The sequence below is a fragment of the Sciurus vulgaris genome, assembly GCF_902686455.1.
Source record: "Sciurus vulgaris genome assembly, chromosome: 8".
Lineage (NCBI taxonomy): Eukaryota > Metazoa > Chordata > Mammalia > Rodentia > Sciuridae > Sciurus > Sciurus vulgaris.
This window is the reverse complement of record NC_136468.1, coordinates 41,619,335-41,637,376: the sequence shown is the minus strand read 5'-3', so window position 1 is coordinate 41,637,376 and position 18,042 is coordinate 41,619,335. Positions and strand designations below refer to the sequence as shown.

At 34.7% G+C, this 18,042-nt stretch overlaps 1 protein-coding gene across 1 annotated transcript in view; it reads right to left on the bottom strand.

The window, feature by feature from the left end:
• The window catches only part of THSD7A (thrombospondin type 1 domain containing 7A), a 398,818-nt gene that overhangs the window by 42,252 nt on the left and 338,524 nt on the right, over positions 1-18,042 (bottom strand). The window contains exons 12-13 of the mRNA XM_079152060.1: positions 9,728-9,922; positions 8,030-8,293 (exon numbers count right to left, since the gene is read on the bottom strand). Coding sequence (XP_079008186.1) covers positions 8,030-8,293; positions 9,728-9,922 — 459 coding nt within the window. The remainder of the gene's footprint in view (positions 1-8,029; positions 8,294-9,727; positions 9,923-18,042) is intronic.

Sequence of the window (18,042 nt, the reverse complement as noted above, 5' to 3'; positions counted from 1 at the left end):
TTCAGTGGTGATCAGTCTGTTCTTAAAATTGTGCCCCATAACATACTGAGCAATTATACATTTACATTAAAAAATCTACCACAGGTATCAGCAAGATTATCCCTTCATAGTGATTTCATTGAAATCAGCTTTATACCATACTATCTGAAGGAATGAGAGCTTAGAGACTATAGAAAGTTCAGGGAGTAAACTATTATGGCAGAAATTGCTGATAATGACAAAATACAAAATTTTATTTTTTTAATTGTAATTGCAAATTATGGATTTTTCTTTGCAGTTAAATATAAAGCAGTGGAGCACTTTCATCCTGAAAAACTGAAAAGGAAGTCAAATAAGTAGATGGGATATATCGAAGACTATTTTTGACTGTGAAGCCTGAGGGGCTCGGTGGACCTAGTTTGAAAACCACATTATTAAGTAGATAGATGAGTGGAGGTGTCAGGGACAGAGCATACAGCACTAAATGATAATGGCAGATGTTTTTCTGTCACACCTGACACAAATGGTAGCTGCAGGAAATGTTCCTAGTCTCTCCCTCCTCACCTCCAGTGTGCTCCCTCAGGGAGCCCACGTAAGATGAGTGCTGGAATCCACACCTGATTTAAATTAGACCCTAGGCAATTACTTTCTCTAAGTACCAAAGTGTCCTCAGACATCCTTTCCTTCTTTCCCTGACTCTTTAAATGCCTAGTTACCTCAGGAAAAGTCAGTCCCTCACCTCTACCTCTCTTTTACATTTGAAAGGAAAAAAATATCTCCTTTGTGACTGATAACTGCCAAAGCAATACTAGCTGTGTATCCATGCTGTCAAATGAGGATTTGAAAGTCTGAAATGGATTAGGCATTAAATAAATTCTACCCAATGAAAAGGTTTTTGGAGAAATTAGGACTCCCTTTCAAATTGTTCGCAAGACTCTAATTATTGCTTTTTCTGTCTGGCTTAATTAAGCATGTTTTTCCTCAAATACCCACCAATGAGAACAAATTCTCATTCACTTTGATTTTTAATTAATCTGAAATATTTAAACCTTTAAAATTTCTGTTAGAATACATTATAAAAAGTAATGTGTTCACCAGGCATGGTGGCCACCTCTGTAATCCCAGTGGCTCAGGAGGCTGAGGCAGGAAGATTGAGAGTTCAAAAAGCCAGCCTCAGCAACATTGAGGCACTAAGAAACTCAGTGAGACCCTGTATCTAAATAAAATATAAAATAGGGCTGGGGATGTGGCTCAGTGGTTGAGTGCCCCTGAGTTCAATCCCTGGTATCTGCCCCCCAAAAAGTAAGGTGTTCAATTACATTATGGTTGAATGGCCATTTGGTTATCCCCAGAATCTATCTACTCTACCCATGCTCTTAAGTATTTTCATCAGTTATATCTTGAATTTCATACATGACTTAAAACCACAAACTCTTGAACTAAAAATTGATTTGTAAATTGGGCGTCATATTAATATTTTTATTCATTCAAGATGTATTTCTTTTCTGTTTTGTTGACAACTCTTTTCTGTTCCCGCAAATTCTAATAGAAATCGGCCCCACACCTGCAGGTCTTCTAGAGTCTCTGATTGAGAAGACAGTACCTGCTATTCACAGCTCCTAGCAGTAGCTAGTGAGGTCACTGAAACATGATACCTGCGTCAGTAGTGTGAGAGGCTGGTGAATAAGGATGAAGGCTTTTGATGCTATTAGTCAGTAATATTAAATGTCAATAATGTTAAAGCTATATTTTAAATATGGAAATATTAATTTAAAGATTTCTACTTCATTTGTAAAATTTATAGGTCTTCTTTTTCTTCTAATTATTAGTGTTAAGGTGCAAATTATGAAGCAAATCCTATACGAGTAATTTTGGATGCTAGAGAGGCTTTTTGCAAGATGTCGGACTTAACGGCGTATGCTGAACCCCACAGATACTTGCAAAAGCAATTGTTAAAGTCATTCATTAATGTTGAGAAGGTTCTCTGTATCACCATTTGTCAGCATAGCAGGTAAAGAGAGAAAGCACCGAAGACAATACAAATTAAACGTTAAAGAGAAATTAATCTTACACTAATAAGGTATCAGACAAACTATTCTGAACTCTTGTGATTACCACTAGAGAACAAATGTAAATAATTAAAAGGTATGATGACCGACAAAAAGTATTACACCTAACTGGATACCGGCATGATGTCCACATGGCAACAGAACATTCTGACATTTTGGAGGCATTGGATCATGATTATTGAAACTCAAAGTAAAATATGCCCAACACTTTAATAGAATTTGTATTCTGTTTACAAATAGAGTGGTAAATAAGTCTAGAACTCTCCTATATTTCTTTAACAGAGAGGAAGAAGACACTTTTTCTCTCTTGACACTTTAACAGATAATATTGTGATATCCTGACAGATATATTGATTCATGTTGTTTTCATAATTTTAACATTTTTTTCTCTTTATATATGAAAAGTACCATAATAAAATACTTAAAATTTATTAAGTTGTAAAATAAGAAATTGTTTTATTGATTAAAGTTCAGTTAGTACAGAATTTCTTTGGCAAAATATGAATATTTTCTAAAGGACAAATCTGAATCAAGCTTTGATGTTTTCAGTGTTTGCAACCAATTTTCCAATAAGTACTTAATACATTATATGGGCTTAATAAAACCTGAGGAAGAAAAATGTGGGTACTTTAGAACATTTTATACTTACGCTACTATTTGTTATGAGAAAGGAGATGATTCCCAAATTTTTCCTAAAACCACTCCCCCTGGAGTGAAGTTCAGCACTTTCTTTCAGGGTAATCCTTAAATTGCCAATATTCTTTCTGCTGAAGTTTCTATGAACTTATTCTGTTTTCAAAATTATACCTAAATAGACTTTTACCTTATGAAGATCAGTCTTCATAAATATCAGAAGTTTTCATGACTGGTAATTAAGTGAACTGTCACATAAAAGTGCTTATTGTTTGGCCCAAGAAGACACTAACCTCAGGAGGGGGAGTGAATCCATAGGTTGTCTCTATCATGTGCAAACCCCTGATTCCTACTGAGTGTCAGCACCTGTGAGCGGGCTGTTTGCTCCAATGTAGAAACCCTCAAACTTTTAATGTGCAGGAGAACCCCCTCTGGATCTTGTTAAAATTCAGATTCTAACTCAATAGGTTTGAGATGGGGCTGTGTTGCTTCATTTCCATCAGTTTCTCAATGATCTTTATGTTCCTGGTTGGTCCATAGAGCACATTTTAGTAGCAAGGGTTTGATCCCTACAATGATAGCGTAGGCTGACAGTCTGTTTCTGTACATGAAATTTTACTGGAACACAGCCATGCCCATTTGCTCACATATGTCCACAGCTGGTTTCATGCTACAAATGCAGAACTGAGTAGTTGTGACAAAGATCTTTTGATCCACAAGCCTAAAGTATTTAAAATCTGGCCCTTTAGGAAAACATTTGGTGACAAGTAATTTAACCCAACGGCCAATTCTTGAGATTCCTCATGTTCTATGTTAGAGGTACCAACAGCAATATTTTACTTTTAGGTAATAGGAGAGTTATGCATATTAAACAATGTGGGCTCAGGAAGAAAACTCATCAGATAAACTTTTCTGCTTGCTTGATACTAACTGATGATTTAACATCGCAAGTATAATTGAGTTCAGTCTTAGAATATTTACCGATTGTGTAGTATGGCTTAAACTGCCAAAGTGAAACACCAAAGAAAATAAATTCATGAGGGGGAAATTTGAACAGAATTGTTTAGAAGGAATTATCTGGCCCATAGAGCTCAAAACTGGAACATCAACCATTTCTATCTAATTCATCTTCAAAGTATCCCTTTTACATAAATCAAATAAAATCGTTATTCCTTATTTTCACAAGGAGAGTGTGTGAAAACATAGAGTTAAATAAATATCTGAAACACCCAATTAAATTAAATTTCCCAAACATCCAATTCAATTACTTTAAAAACCCAAATTCCCAAGTTTGGGAAAATCCAACTTGTCACAGTAGTGACAAGAGGTTAAGCTATTGTCCTAATCTACTGTTGTATGAGTCAGGCAACTCCAAACAGGAAACTGTAAGTGGAAATACAAGAGATTTTCCAATATGGGTATTACTGATCTCATTAAGTGGAATGGGTGTGCTACTAACATTTCTTCTTCCATTTAGTATGTAGAAAAAAAACCTGAATATTTGATCAGTGTCTCATAGAAAGTTTCTGTAAGCAACCTGAAAGTTTCTGAAAGCACCTCTAGCTCTTATTTTTTGTAATGATACAGTGATCTCAATGATTTGTTTATTGCCCAGAAATATGATACAGAGGGATAGGAAAGAAGAGCACCATAACCTGACTGTGGATCAACTGCAGCCCCACTGGGGCTCAACTCTTTGAAGTGGAAAAAAATTCTCCCTAGCATTTCATCCATCCACATATTCTACAAATATTTATTGGTATCTATTATTCTAGGTGCTTAGAATACATTGGTAAATAAAATAGTCTAACATTTCCCAATAGATCTATACTGACATGGGAAATAAAAACATAAATTGTAAACATAGCAAGTAAATTATATACTATGTTATAGTGTGATATATGCTATAGAAATGTAAAATGTGAAGCAATATAGGGGATTTTAGAATGCTCAGTTGAATTAAGTGTAAAATCCTATTGCTTATGCTTAAATGGAAATGTTGCATGCATGTACTTGCATAAGCTAGGTTATCACTCAAATTCTTTAAAATATCAAGGTTTAATTTTTAAAGGTTCAGCTATTCTATTTGTGAATTTTTTAAGGTGAGTAACTTAAAGAAATAGTACTATCTTGTGTTTAGGCACTCAGTAAACTATAAACTTCAAGCAAATCAATCAATTTAGATCTTCAATGTCCTGGGTTCAATTCCCAATACTGGAAGAGAGAGAATAAATAAATAAATAAGTAAAAAAAAGGAAAGGGAAAGAAAAGAAACAAAAAACAAGAGCGCTCTGTTGGTGAGTAGAAAATGTGTGATTGACTTGGTTTATGAATGATTGAAACTTCGTTGCTAGAGTGACACCTTTTAAGATTTCATACTAAAAACAAATATCCTGAAAATATGTTTTCAGGAGAGATAATGCTTCAAATGCACATATCTCTCTCTCTATATATATATGTATATACACACATAAATATATATTAGATGTGTGTATATCAACATTTTTGCTGTAAATATGCCACGTATTAGAATGGATGAAGGTTTATGTGGCTTCTAAGGTATACTTTAAGATCTGATTTTTAGGAATGTAATTAAAGCACTTTTTAGCACAGAGTCTATTATTATGAGAAAGTCCAAGCTATTAAAATAAAATTGTGCCCCAAGTTGAAGACATTTAAAAAAACGATCACATGGGAAACAGTCTAAAATAATATATAATTAAACTGGTGAAAGTCAAACTGTTTTATCAGTGTAATTACTGATAACATGATCCACAGACGAACAACAAGGATTAAACAGAAATGCCCCAAGGCCACTGTTAAATAGGGGATTAGTGTAACTGTACTGAATACACGGGGGGATCAACTTTATGTTTAAATGGAGAGTAAGAAGAGACTTTTCCTTCAAAGCCACTTAAAAGCTCATCTCCACCTTATCTTGAAAGCTGATTTGACTGGGAGAAGGCAGTTATGGAGATTGCAAGCTGTCTTGGATAGAGTGGCAAAGTTATAATATTCTACAAATACCATCAGAATTGACAAAACATCATTAAGGAAAGCAGTAATTGCCAAAGAAATCAGTCAACAGTGATTCAATTCTGCAGACTTGACTGAGTAAACATGTAGTAAACACTAAAATATCCCACTGGACACCCATCATAGATCAGGTTAAACAGGATAGGAATGATGTAGGACAAACAGAAGAACTACATTGGAACTGTTCACTTAGTTAAGGATCTTTCTTAGATCCTTTCCTAAGCCCCATGAAGTTCAATGCCATTATGAACACATCTTTCTTCTATCTGTGCTTATCCCTAGAATACAGTACTGCATTCTCTGTGCTTTGAATTGGCAGTGCCTTTGGCCCATTTCAATTAATTTTGTATTTTTATTTTTATTTTTTTTTACATGTGATCCAACATTTTTGTGAGAGTCACAGAATATTTTAAGTTTTTTTTTTTTTTTTTTTCTAAAAATAAGATTGTTAATTGGCTTACTGAAGTTTTCTTGCGTCTAATTAGCAGATCAGGGTAAAAATGGGAACAAATGAAAGTAATTCGGGAAGTTCACAGGTAATGCTGAAAACAAATTATCATCTTAGTGACTAACTATGCATAACAAGTTAAATGTGAGCCAACACTTACATGCAACATTCCAAAAGAAACACATTTTAAAGTGATCTTCAATTTTACATTTTAATAAGTAATTATGATTTTTTACTCTCTGATCTCAAAAAGGACATTTACATTTTTCTTGGTATCTAGTCGAAATATCTTTGTTTTTTTTTTTAGGTAGAAAATTAAATAACTCGGTTAATCTTAGAGCTCTTTCTCATGGTATGCCTACTTTCCTTTTGTAGTTACTGTTCTAAGTGCATGGAATAATCTCCAATTTCCAATGCACATATGTTAACCTGAAAAATACTGTATCTAGAGTCTCAATACTGTGGAGTATTTGGGGTTCACATCTGAAGGAGGTGGAAACTTTCAAACCCTTGGGGGAGAAAGGAAACAGGATTCTGACCTTTCAAAATTTCCTTTATCTGCCAAAATTCCCCTGCCTGCTAAAAGTAAGCCCACCAAAAGTATCTGACAAACTCCTCCCATGGTGTGGTCCTGCTAAACCTAATAAATTCTATACACATCTTGAAAATATGCCATCCACTGCTTAACAAAGTATCTCTGATCCGTTGAGGTCTGTCTCCATTTCTTTTCCTTTTTGCATTCTCTTTTGTTTGTTTCAACATTTCTAGACTTTGATGAAAGAGGAATTATATGATTTTTTTAAAGTACAAGGTTTTTAGAAATGTCTTTGTAAACAGAGGGTTGAGATTACAATAAATGTGTCACCATGATACCTTGATTGTTTATAAATGTGAGATGGTTTCATTAGCTTGTTCTAATAGCAGTTATTCCAGCAAGGTTCGAGGGTAATGTATGTAGCCCCTAGCAATTTAACTCATTCTTTTTTGGTCATCTCTATCAAGATGGTTAAAGATCAATTACTAGTACTTGCGAATGCAATTACAAGACATCTGTGATTCAGGCTGACACACTGTGAGCCGATCTCATTCTCCTATGAAGAGCAGATGCATTAAAATAAAAGAGTTGTGGAGCAATGTCATTTAATGCTGCCTATGTTAAGGAAAAAAAAAAAAAAAAAAAAAAAACTCAAGGAGTTCAGTATATACTCTGATCAAAGATGGCCACAATTCAAACTTTTTGCAACTCAATTAGTGTAGTTTAGTTTTCTATTTTGCTTTACAAAATGAAAGCATGCAGTTTCCTAAAACATTCCTGTGTTTTGTTGTTGTTGTTGTTTTATTTTTTGCTAATTTCAGCTTGATGGACAATAAACAGATGTTTGAGTTTTCACCAATTACTATTTTCCACCTCTCTTCTCTGCTACTTAATGACACTTAGGGCACATTACAAAGCTTGCTAGTTTGGTTGTTAAAAGTCTGTCTAGTTTAAAACGTTAATCCCAATTTGAATTCAAACATTACTTCCTCTTTTAAATCCTTTCTGTACACAGACCTATTGGGGATTGTTGAGTCTACTGAGTGAAGAGGCTCTTGAAAAGACCTAAGAGGTTTCTGGCACCATTTGTGCCTACTCTTTTAAGGATATGGGTCCCATCAGGCTTCCTGCCACCATTTTTGGGACTTACTAGCCTGCTCTGGACAATTAGACAATGCCACCAAGTGTCCTGTTATTTATAAACACCATGTGGAGTTCTACTGTGTTCAGTTTAGAACATACTCCCCAAAAGCTTCACCACCATATATGTGCATTTTACCTCTACTCTCCAAGATAGTAAATAAAAATACTGAAGAAAAATTGGATTACCATGGCTGTTACATCTGGATGTTTCCACTAGCCTTCCATTTTGATCGTAGCATGCCATTGCTTGGTAACGATATCCTTGTCCACATTCCTTGATGTCTCCTTGTATTTTCATTCCTAGTAGCACTTCCACTTTTCCCTCTGGTAAAATGCAGTCTGACCAGTTCCCCACAGGCTGGGCATTGTATTTGTCACAAGGACAATACTGAGTCTCAATCAGGGGGTACAAATGGGAATTTTTACATTTCTCTTTCTTTTTACTTTTTCCTGTGAGAAACATTAGACAATTTAAGTTGGCAAATACCATTATTCATTTAAAACATTCCTAAATTTTCTACTTTCCTAAACTTCCTTTCTCTGATTTAATAATATCCAATAGTAGCCTATAAATAAATGCTATTTTCTCACTCCAAAGTGCTTTCTATGCAGATTTTTGCTGCTATTGTGTGCTTTGCCTAGTAAAAATTTTTCTTATATTCTCATTTAAAAATGGTCCATTTTATATAAGAGACTACTCTGTTGAATTTTATACTCTTCAAAATGAATAAAATCCTTGAAAATGAAAAAACTTGTTTCCACTGATTAGGGAATTTGAGGTGACTGCATAAACCTCACAAAAGCAAAAATATGAGATGGAGACAGTTACTTTACTGGATTACATCTCGCTCTTTGGAATCGCAAATAGTATAGTTACATAGGATTTGTTACATAGTTACATAGGATAGTTACATAGGATTATGTATAGTTACATAGGATGTGTAATTCAGAAAAGATTTGTGGGCCTTAATGTCTTTGTCTATGCATTGTATTTTTCAGAATTTCTGGATAATAATCATTTTCATATATTTGGTGATTAATGTAGGAAATATTGATAATATTCAAAATAAAGATATTTAATATTGGAATAAAATATTTAAAAAGCTTTAAATAAATTCCTTCTTAAAATTATAAAAATTATTCTTGAGTATAAGTTATATATATATATGCTTGAAAATATATTTACTTATTTTTGTTATTTCACAAAATATTATATAATATATTCTATTATATGTAATCAACTACATATACCTATTGGTAACTTTATAAGTTTTCTTATGTTGTTTTAAACAGACTCCATTTTATAGGTGGTTCCATTAATAATTTAAACATTCTGAATAGTCTATTAGCACCAATATTTTCAGGTGTCTTTTGCTACTGACAGCATTTGCAATGCGTCAGTCTTCAGTTCAGTATGATGACTCCTGTGTTGCTTGTTATCTTACTGCTTTTGTCATTGTGACTTCTTTTTAGATGCATTTTTCAGACACAGAATTAATGTCATATACCTCCTTCTGGAAGATAACCTGAGCCTGCAACAGTGAGACTGGGTTAAGAAAATGAAGGAGCAACCTTTCCTCTTTGCTCCAAGCACATCATTGTTTCTAGGCAATTCACTAGAAGTACATATTTAAGCAAAAAAATAATCTATCATGCATTGCACAGTTTAGATAGGGAGTCAGGTTGCTTATTCTTTCTACTAAAATGACATAATGCTTTTATTACTGCCAACTTACATTAAAATACACACCCAAGTTCACTGACACAGTCAGTGTAGGTACAGCAACAAGAGGCAGTTTCAATTGTCAGAACTCTCTTGGTCTGACTTCTGTTGTGTTTTTCTACCTTGACAAGAGTTGGTTTTGGCATCTCAATGTTTCTTACCAACAATAGTACGCTTTCTGGTCCTAACTGCACCACAGTCTCCATTGCATGAAGAAAACTTGGACCAGCTGGTAAACTGACAGTCATCCTGGCAGGGGATCTGGCAAGCTTGTGTGAGGGCTGGCACAGGGCCTGCATACCGGAGGCAGTCATGGATGCCAGCCTGTCCCCCATCTTGCTTTCGACAAGTAATGGCTGAAAGAAAAGCATAGTACTAATTATAATTCAGAAATTCACATTTTCTCAGTCAGAGGAATCCTAATTTAATTCCCTATTTATAGTAGAAATCTGGTAGTAGTGTTTCTAATAATCGCAGTACACAGAATATTGATCTTGTAGGTTTTTTAAAAATAGCACATAACCCTCATGGGTTTTTATGGCAGAGAAAAGCACTTACCACAAACACCCACACATATACACAGGAAAACACCCACAGAGCATTTAGCAGCTTTTACTAGATGCTATTAAAGATTTTAACTGTTGTCACATGTGGGATATAATTATAAATGAGTTTTTTAGGAGACATATCATGCATATGTTCTGATCACAATTTATGTTGAACATAGGGTAATCACAAAGGTGCTGGGAGACACGGGTTACCTTTAAATTGTTTTATAACATTGGGCGACTTAGAACTTCTAAATTGAAGGGTCTTAGTAGCAACAAATTGGTTGTTTGGGGTGTGGAGGGAACACTTATGGAACTTGTCTTGAAACCCATAGAAAACAAGTTTTTGCTTTTATTCACATTGTAAGTTTATTGGAAGGTTCTGGTATAGTTAATAGAAGAAATGAAAATAGAAACTAGAAATAAAAATGGAGACTTTTAACAATCATACTTTATCATATCATTTCCCCAATTATATACTCTAAAAATCATCAAATTTAAGTTCATACATTATTTCTTCCAAGGTATTGTTCTAGTGAATTGTTTAAAATAAGAACATAGTTTTAACATTAAGGTAACAGGTAATAAAGAAAAAGAGCAAGTAATGCTTAAAGTTCTCTTTTTCCTCTGACATTTCTCACATTGGTTTTAAAAATAATTTACTTATTTACTGAGAAAGCAGATGAACCATTTAAACTTTGATCCTAAATTTGAATCTTCATTGAGTTATCTTAAATGGCCTAATTCAGACAAATTTGTATGGCTTTCTCAAGTTTATGGACTAGGCTAAAGCTGGGCTGATCTTGGCCTTGCTCAGGATTTCATCATCATGAAATTAAGGGAAGAAATCTGACATTTTGACCCTAAATTACAGTTAGGGATCAGAGGGCCCCAGGTCAGAAAACACTGTCTGCAACTGTGAACTAAAACCTAACATCTGTTAGTAGAGGGCTGTGTAATGGGGTGTGTAAAGGGACATGACTAATGATTATTGCAAGGAAAGATGTTCTCTATGTGGGTAAATACATCTTAAAACAATGGCTATAGGAAGAATTTCATGAAAGACCCTTCATGACTGGGCCAATGTAAGTAATACTCTCCTATTTTTTATATGTCATTTCATTTGTATGCCCAAATTTGGTAGGGCAAATTTGTATGAAAAGAACAGGGATCTTTGAATTTTAGACAATAAAACTTGGTCAAGTGGAAAGTGTGGGCTTCATGAAGATTAGGTGACAAGGAAAAAACATTTAGTATCACTAGGGGAATCTTACCACTTGGTACCTAATCCTTCTTGCAACATTACAAGCTTTGGGAAATAATGGCCTTCTAGGTATGGACTAAGAGAGCTCTGATCTGGAGTTCAATAAGAGAGTCTGATGGGGATTTGAACAGGAACTGGATCAAGAGGAGCATCCATCTAGTGGGGAGGAATGCTGCTCTGTGTAGTACATTAACCAGATGACATGACTTTGTAGTTGTCTCTACACCTTCATTTGGAAGCAGGACTGAGCACTTACACACTTTAAACTTAGTAAATTCTCATGGTTCCTGGGCAAAGCTGGTCCAAGGATGCTCAAAAGGAAAGACTAAAAGAGAGTAAGATATTAGACATTTTACTAGCCAGGATATATGGAGCCTCGAAGAATGGTTTATTTAGAAAATAAGAGATGTCACCATGTTCATATTGTAAGCTGTGAGGGTTGCACTGTTTATAACTAAAAGAAAATTAAACATTATAAAACTAAATTTGGGTTATTTGAAATGAAGCTACTTTTACCTACTTACCAATTTGGCTACTTGGTAAATGTAAATCTTTTGAGAAATCAAAAGATTTTTTTTTTTAGGTTCACCATTAAAGATCTCACAATTATATTTCAGAATTGTTCCACTTATCATCATAGTAAGTTACACCAAAAGAAAAGAAAAGAAAAAAAAAAAAAAACCCAGAAAAACAAAATAAAATGAAACTACTACAAACACATTTTCAGAAACATTTATTTTGTGCAGAACTATTCAAATAAATGAAAAGTTCCTTTCCCTATATACCTGTACTACATAAGATCTTAAATACTTCACGTATTTGAAAAAAAAAAAAATGTGTAAAATTCCCATGTCTGTTCTCAGACACCCACTCAGCATTCCACTCTTCTTATCTGCAATTCTAGACAGTGTTCTTTTGGAATGAATTACTCACACAATGTTATCCAAACAAGTAGCAACAGCAGCATTTGCACAATATATTGAAAATTTATCATACATCTCAACTTGTTTGTGTTCTAACTTAGAGGAAACACAGCAATTCAAACACAGAAATAAAATCTGAAATGAACTTCCTGCTATTGGATAAGGAAAATATAAATGTTTGGAAAGGGAACCATCTGGTCTCTCAACTTTATAAATCTTAAAACCATTTTTAAGACATTGAAAACAGGGTGGTTTTAATAGTGTAAAAAATGGATCATACTAATCACAGTTTCCCAAAAGCCACACACCAGAAAGCTACAGCTACCCACAAAATTGTATATGTATTTTCAGGTGGAGTGTGTATATCTCACACATAAGTTCTCCTTTAGTTGAGGCCTTGTTAGGAAGGTGGGCCAAAGATCATGCTATCCAGTGGATAATGGTCATGAAAGCTTCTTAGTGGGAGATTAGCAAATATCAATACAACAATTTAAAGTAAAATTCTAGTCTAACTCCATCTTGATTATATACATATACTTCATTTATAATTTTATTTTATTCATATAAGGCACAAAATTTTATTTGTCAGGGGACAGGTTGTACCCAAGCATGTTGAAAACATGGGAGACATCAATGTGACTAACTTGTGGGTTGCATATGAATCAAGTTAGGTAAATTTTGCCCATTGGTCCTAAGGAAAGATTACAAAGAAATAAGAAAGCCAGTTTCTTCAGCATGTAAGTACTACAACAACAACAAAAAAAAAAAAAAAAAAAAAAAGAGAGAGAGAGAGAGAGAGAGAGAGAGAGAGCTCAAGATGCTACTGGATCCAAAGTGATTCAAAAAATAAAACTAGTAAAATGGAATTTGGAAACCTTTTTTTGGACCCTAATTTGAACATATTGATTGTGTGTAGACATTTTTGAGACAATGAGGGAGAGTTAAACATGGCCTAATTATTGGATAATATGAATTATTGTTAGTTGTTTGTTGTGATAATAATACAGTTGTCATAAGAAAGACTGAAATGCTTATGTGTGAAATACATCCTATCTGGAGTGACTCTAAAATACTCCAGCAAAATTCTTTTTAAGTGTGTGAGGAGTGGCAGATAACCAAGAATGGCAATATGTTGAAAACTGTGAAGTCAAATAAATGATAACTTCATTACTAGTATTCAGATTAATCTCTCTAGTCTTATGTATTTTTAAAACTTCTCATGGATTTAAATAAAAAAGATTAATAAGTAGAATAAGTACAGAAATGCCAGAATGTGTTTATGTACATTGCATTTTATGTACATTGTTTTAAAGAGGAAAATAATAAAGTTTTATGGAATGAATAGGTAACATTGTTTAAACTAAAGAGATGGATTTCTGTATTACACATATGAGTAAGTAAATGGAAGACTACTCATACAGCTCTGAAGTAAATCTAAGAATTCAGAATGTAGCTGCTCATCTTCATGTTCTCGAAGAGGAATAAAGCTCCCTTATTATTTAGGTTTCACAAAAACGGAAAGATCTACTGATCAGTGGATCACTATTCAGCATATAAGGCCATGCTGCATTTTCATTGTAATAATCATAGTGATATAAATTGCTGAATCTAAAATGTGCACACAGAAGTTTGTTATAGGAAACAGAAAAGAATCAATAACTTAGTACAATGAAAGCTGCTGGATTATCTGTAACAAGGAGTTCAAGGAGCTCTGAGACCTTATTTATTAAATTGAGCAATTGAGCATGTTTTATCCCACCCCAGTAGTGTCTGGGTAGCATTAGAGACAGAATATGTTCTGCTGATTGGGTGATTAGGTGAGAGATTTTTCCAATAGTTTTATAAAAAAAAAAAAAAAAAAAAAAAGACAATAGTCAGAATGAATCACGTACAAATGAAAAAGAAAAAGCTTCATGTGAATGGGAGTTGTTTACCAGGAGACCTAATTGTGCTTAGAAATAAGACCAAATCTATAAATAAAACAAGAGAGCTTTACTTGTTTACTAGGTTGATATAATGATCCTGGTCTTTCTTTGTGCAAAATAGATTTTCACTGACAAGTTTGTCAAATTATACTTCCTAATTACAGTTTTTTGAATATAACACTTGCAGAATGGAAAAAAAAATGTACTTTTCTTTTTTATTGTTCCTAAACAGTTACCAGGGATCACCAGTCTCATTTGTGCTCAGAATGTACATGAAAATGCTAGTATGTGAACTTACTAGGAAATAATAACCATCCCTCAGTGGAATAGCTTACATTAAGGTTGAATAGACTGTAGTGGGATCTGGGAAGGCAGATGAAACTGCAGTACCACATGTGAAATATCCAGAAACTATTGCACACACAGTATCTGCCAAGCTCATTTTATGAGCTGCTATTTAAAAAATGGCAAATGCTAGTAACATTTTATGGCAACACTCTTAGATAAAAAAAATCAAATTTCCCAAGTCAACTGGGATTCAAGTATCAATAGAAAATGAGAGGAAAACATTGGTGGTGGTGATCTTTTGGATGGTTTGTATGGAGTTGCTACTATCCAGGGTGTTATTGAGACTGAAGTCTTCCCAGTCCTTCAGCATGCAGTAGTAGGTGGCCATCTCAGCCTCTAGCTTGACTTTGATGTTCAACAGGACCTTTTAATCCTGGGCCTGACACTGCCCTTCTGACCTGGTTTGGGCAAGCTTGACCCCGGGTGCAGCAGGACCCCACTGAACTACTCCATCTTCATGGACTAGCAGGCCTCCATATTACTTAGACTGTGCTCCAAGCTGGCCTTCATATTTCACCTACAGTTCAGGTCAATCTCTAAGGACCAGACTTATGTACCTTAGCTCCAGGATTATCACCTTGACAGTGCCAACCTATGATGTGACCATTATGATGCCCTCCTCAGTTTTCTGGGACCAATACTTGTCCAGATAATCTTGGTTGTTATGAGCCAGTTCATCATACTGAACCCCTGATGTCTACCATGATCCTTCCTACTAGGTCATACAATTTGGGGACATCCATCTCCACTGTCAACCAGGAGCTGTTAATCCAGACTTCTGGGCCTTTGCCTTTCTCCTCATGGCTCTTCTTCATGAACAAAAGCTCTTCCTTGAGAGCTCCTGTTTCTGTTTCTAGCTGCAGTGGAGTGATATTGGTGTCATTAATGACCCCATAGGGGCCACAAATGTCACTCTCTGCAGACTGGTGAGTGACTAGTTGTTTTAGTTAGCTTTTTTTGTTGCTGTGACCAAAACGCCTGACAAGAAAAGTTTATTTTGGTTCATGTATCAGTCCATGATCAGCAGACTCCTTTGCTCTGGGCCCAAGGTGAGGCAGTAGCACATGATCTGGGAAAGGTGTGGTAGAGGAAGGTTGCTCCCCATGGCAACAAGAAAGTAGAGGGTTGGAGAAGGGGCCATGGGGAAGAAATACCCTTCAAAGTCACACCCCCAGTGACCCACCTCTTCCAGCCATGTCCCACCTGCCTAAGTTACCACCAATCAGTCCATTAAAACCAGAATGGACTGATTAGGTTACACTTCTCACTATCCAGTCATTTCACCTTTGAATATTTTTACATTAACACAAGAAATTTGGGGGAACACCTCACATCCAAACAATAACACCATTCTGACTTGATTGTAAAGTCACCAGCAGAAAGACAGAAGGCATCATCAGGCTTTCGGATGAAAGAGGCATTGTCCTTAGAATTTGCAAAGATCTGAGTTTTAAGCTCCTTGATAGTCTTGAAGGAATGTCCCCAGTATCTAACTTGCAGCCCCTCTTTCTCTAGGCATTCCTATATTTTACTCTCCAACTTCCTATTATCAGTCTCCAGTCTCCTCACTCTGTTCAGGTAGCAGAACAGGTAGTCATTCAGTTCTTGAGTGGTCTCCTTCTTATCTAGATGAAAGGTACTCTAGGAATGCCCCCCAAAATCTTTTTAAATATGTCACCATAGATAATTATGCTATTAATAGTATTAAGAGTAAAAATGGAAGTTTATCTGTAATAGCCACTTTATTATTAACAGCTAAAAGTTGGCAAAAGTGACTGGATAAAACACCTGGAATGCTTGATTAGTAAGGTTATAAAAGATAATTACTGTTCTATTTTCCTACTAATATTAAAGGTTCAAGTGATTTGAATCCAACAGATGATCTCATAAGTGTGTTTTGTTGAGTATGCATATTATTTGAAAAACACTCTTTTTTTTCATTCTTAGTAAATCAACACTTGATGTCCAGTTATTGCATATGATGTATGATCTTCTAGACAGGAGAATTATGAGACCCCAGAATATTTTTCTCTCTTGTCTTCCATATCCCAAGAATTTTCAGGTTTCTCCATTCACTTTTTCTTAATTTTTTTTTTTTTTTTACTGAAAGCCAGCATTTTATTCCTAAACCTTGCAAAGAATATAGCAATTTTATCTGAAAGGCAGAGAGATTACAACTGTCAGTCTTTAAAGTCCACTTTTCTCATGACTCTAAAATAGTTCTTTTATTGCTGACCTGAATTTGGAAACTTCTTCCCAAGGGACAAAATAAACTCCAGGAACTTTCTGATCCTATTGGGTAACTATTAGAAGTTGTGACTATGTCGTTTATTACGTCCTTATGAATTTATATTAGAGGTCAGTGAACTTTTTCTGTAAAGGGTGAGTTTTTAAATATTTTGGTTTTCTGGGCCATATTGTCTCTTGCAGTTATTCAGCTTTACCTTGAATCTTGAAATTAGTCATAGGAAACACACAAAAAAATGAATGTGGCTGTTTTCAAGTGAAACTTTAATTGCAAAACTGCAGGCCAGATTTGCTCACAGGCCATAATTTGCTAATCTCTGGTACAGAAAAATAGTTTGATTAAAGCCATGCAATAAATATTTATATCTTTAGAATCACAGAACGGTAAAGTAAAATGAAATGGTAATGGTCATATTTTAATTCATATGGTATCATTTTCAGTGCAAGCAAGGAAACAGTGCTTTAAAGTTAATAGCATTGAAGTTAAATTATGTAGATTAAAAGGAATGCTTAAAGACCCTACAGATGTGAATAGTCTAGAGGAAAAAGAAATCTACTAATGGTAAAATGCAATAACCACTTCTCCTCAAATATATAACATTTCTTAGAGATCTAAATTTTTCCTATGACTTCCGCCAATCACCTTATGGAAATATTGCTCAAATTTCTTCTGCCATCCTAAGCTATCTCTATAGCTACATTTATACATTTTAAAATGCACAGGTTTTTCAACTTGGCTACCCTACCATGGTCTCAAAAGCAAAATATACAAAATATACTTTCCAAGATTGGCTCTACATTCAGGTCTAAGAATTTTCACCAATAAAATTATTCTCAAGCTGAAAATATTGGAGTAAAAGAATCAAGTTTACCTTTGACTCTTATTTCTATCATTCCTTGTATTATTTGCCACAAAGTTCTAAAAGTACCTTCTACTGTCTTAGGTCCAAAGTTAATTTATTTGTTTTTGCCCGTTTCTGTACTGTGGTCCTGGTGTGAGTCTCTGTCACTTCAACCTTGCACTGCTCCAATGGCATCCTCGCTGGCTTCCAGGCCCATGTGTCTTATCTTACTAATTTATTCTGTACATGCTGACTGATAAAACACTGCTTTCATCAGGTCTTTGCTCCTATCACTTATTGAACAAGGTCTAAAATACTGATCCTGACATTTATGGCTCGCCACAAAATTATCCCAGGTTCCAGATCACATCTTGGGAAC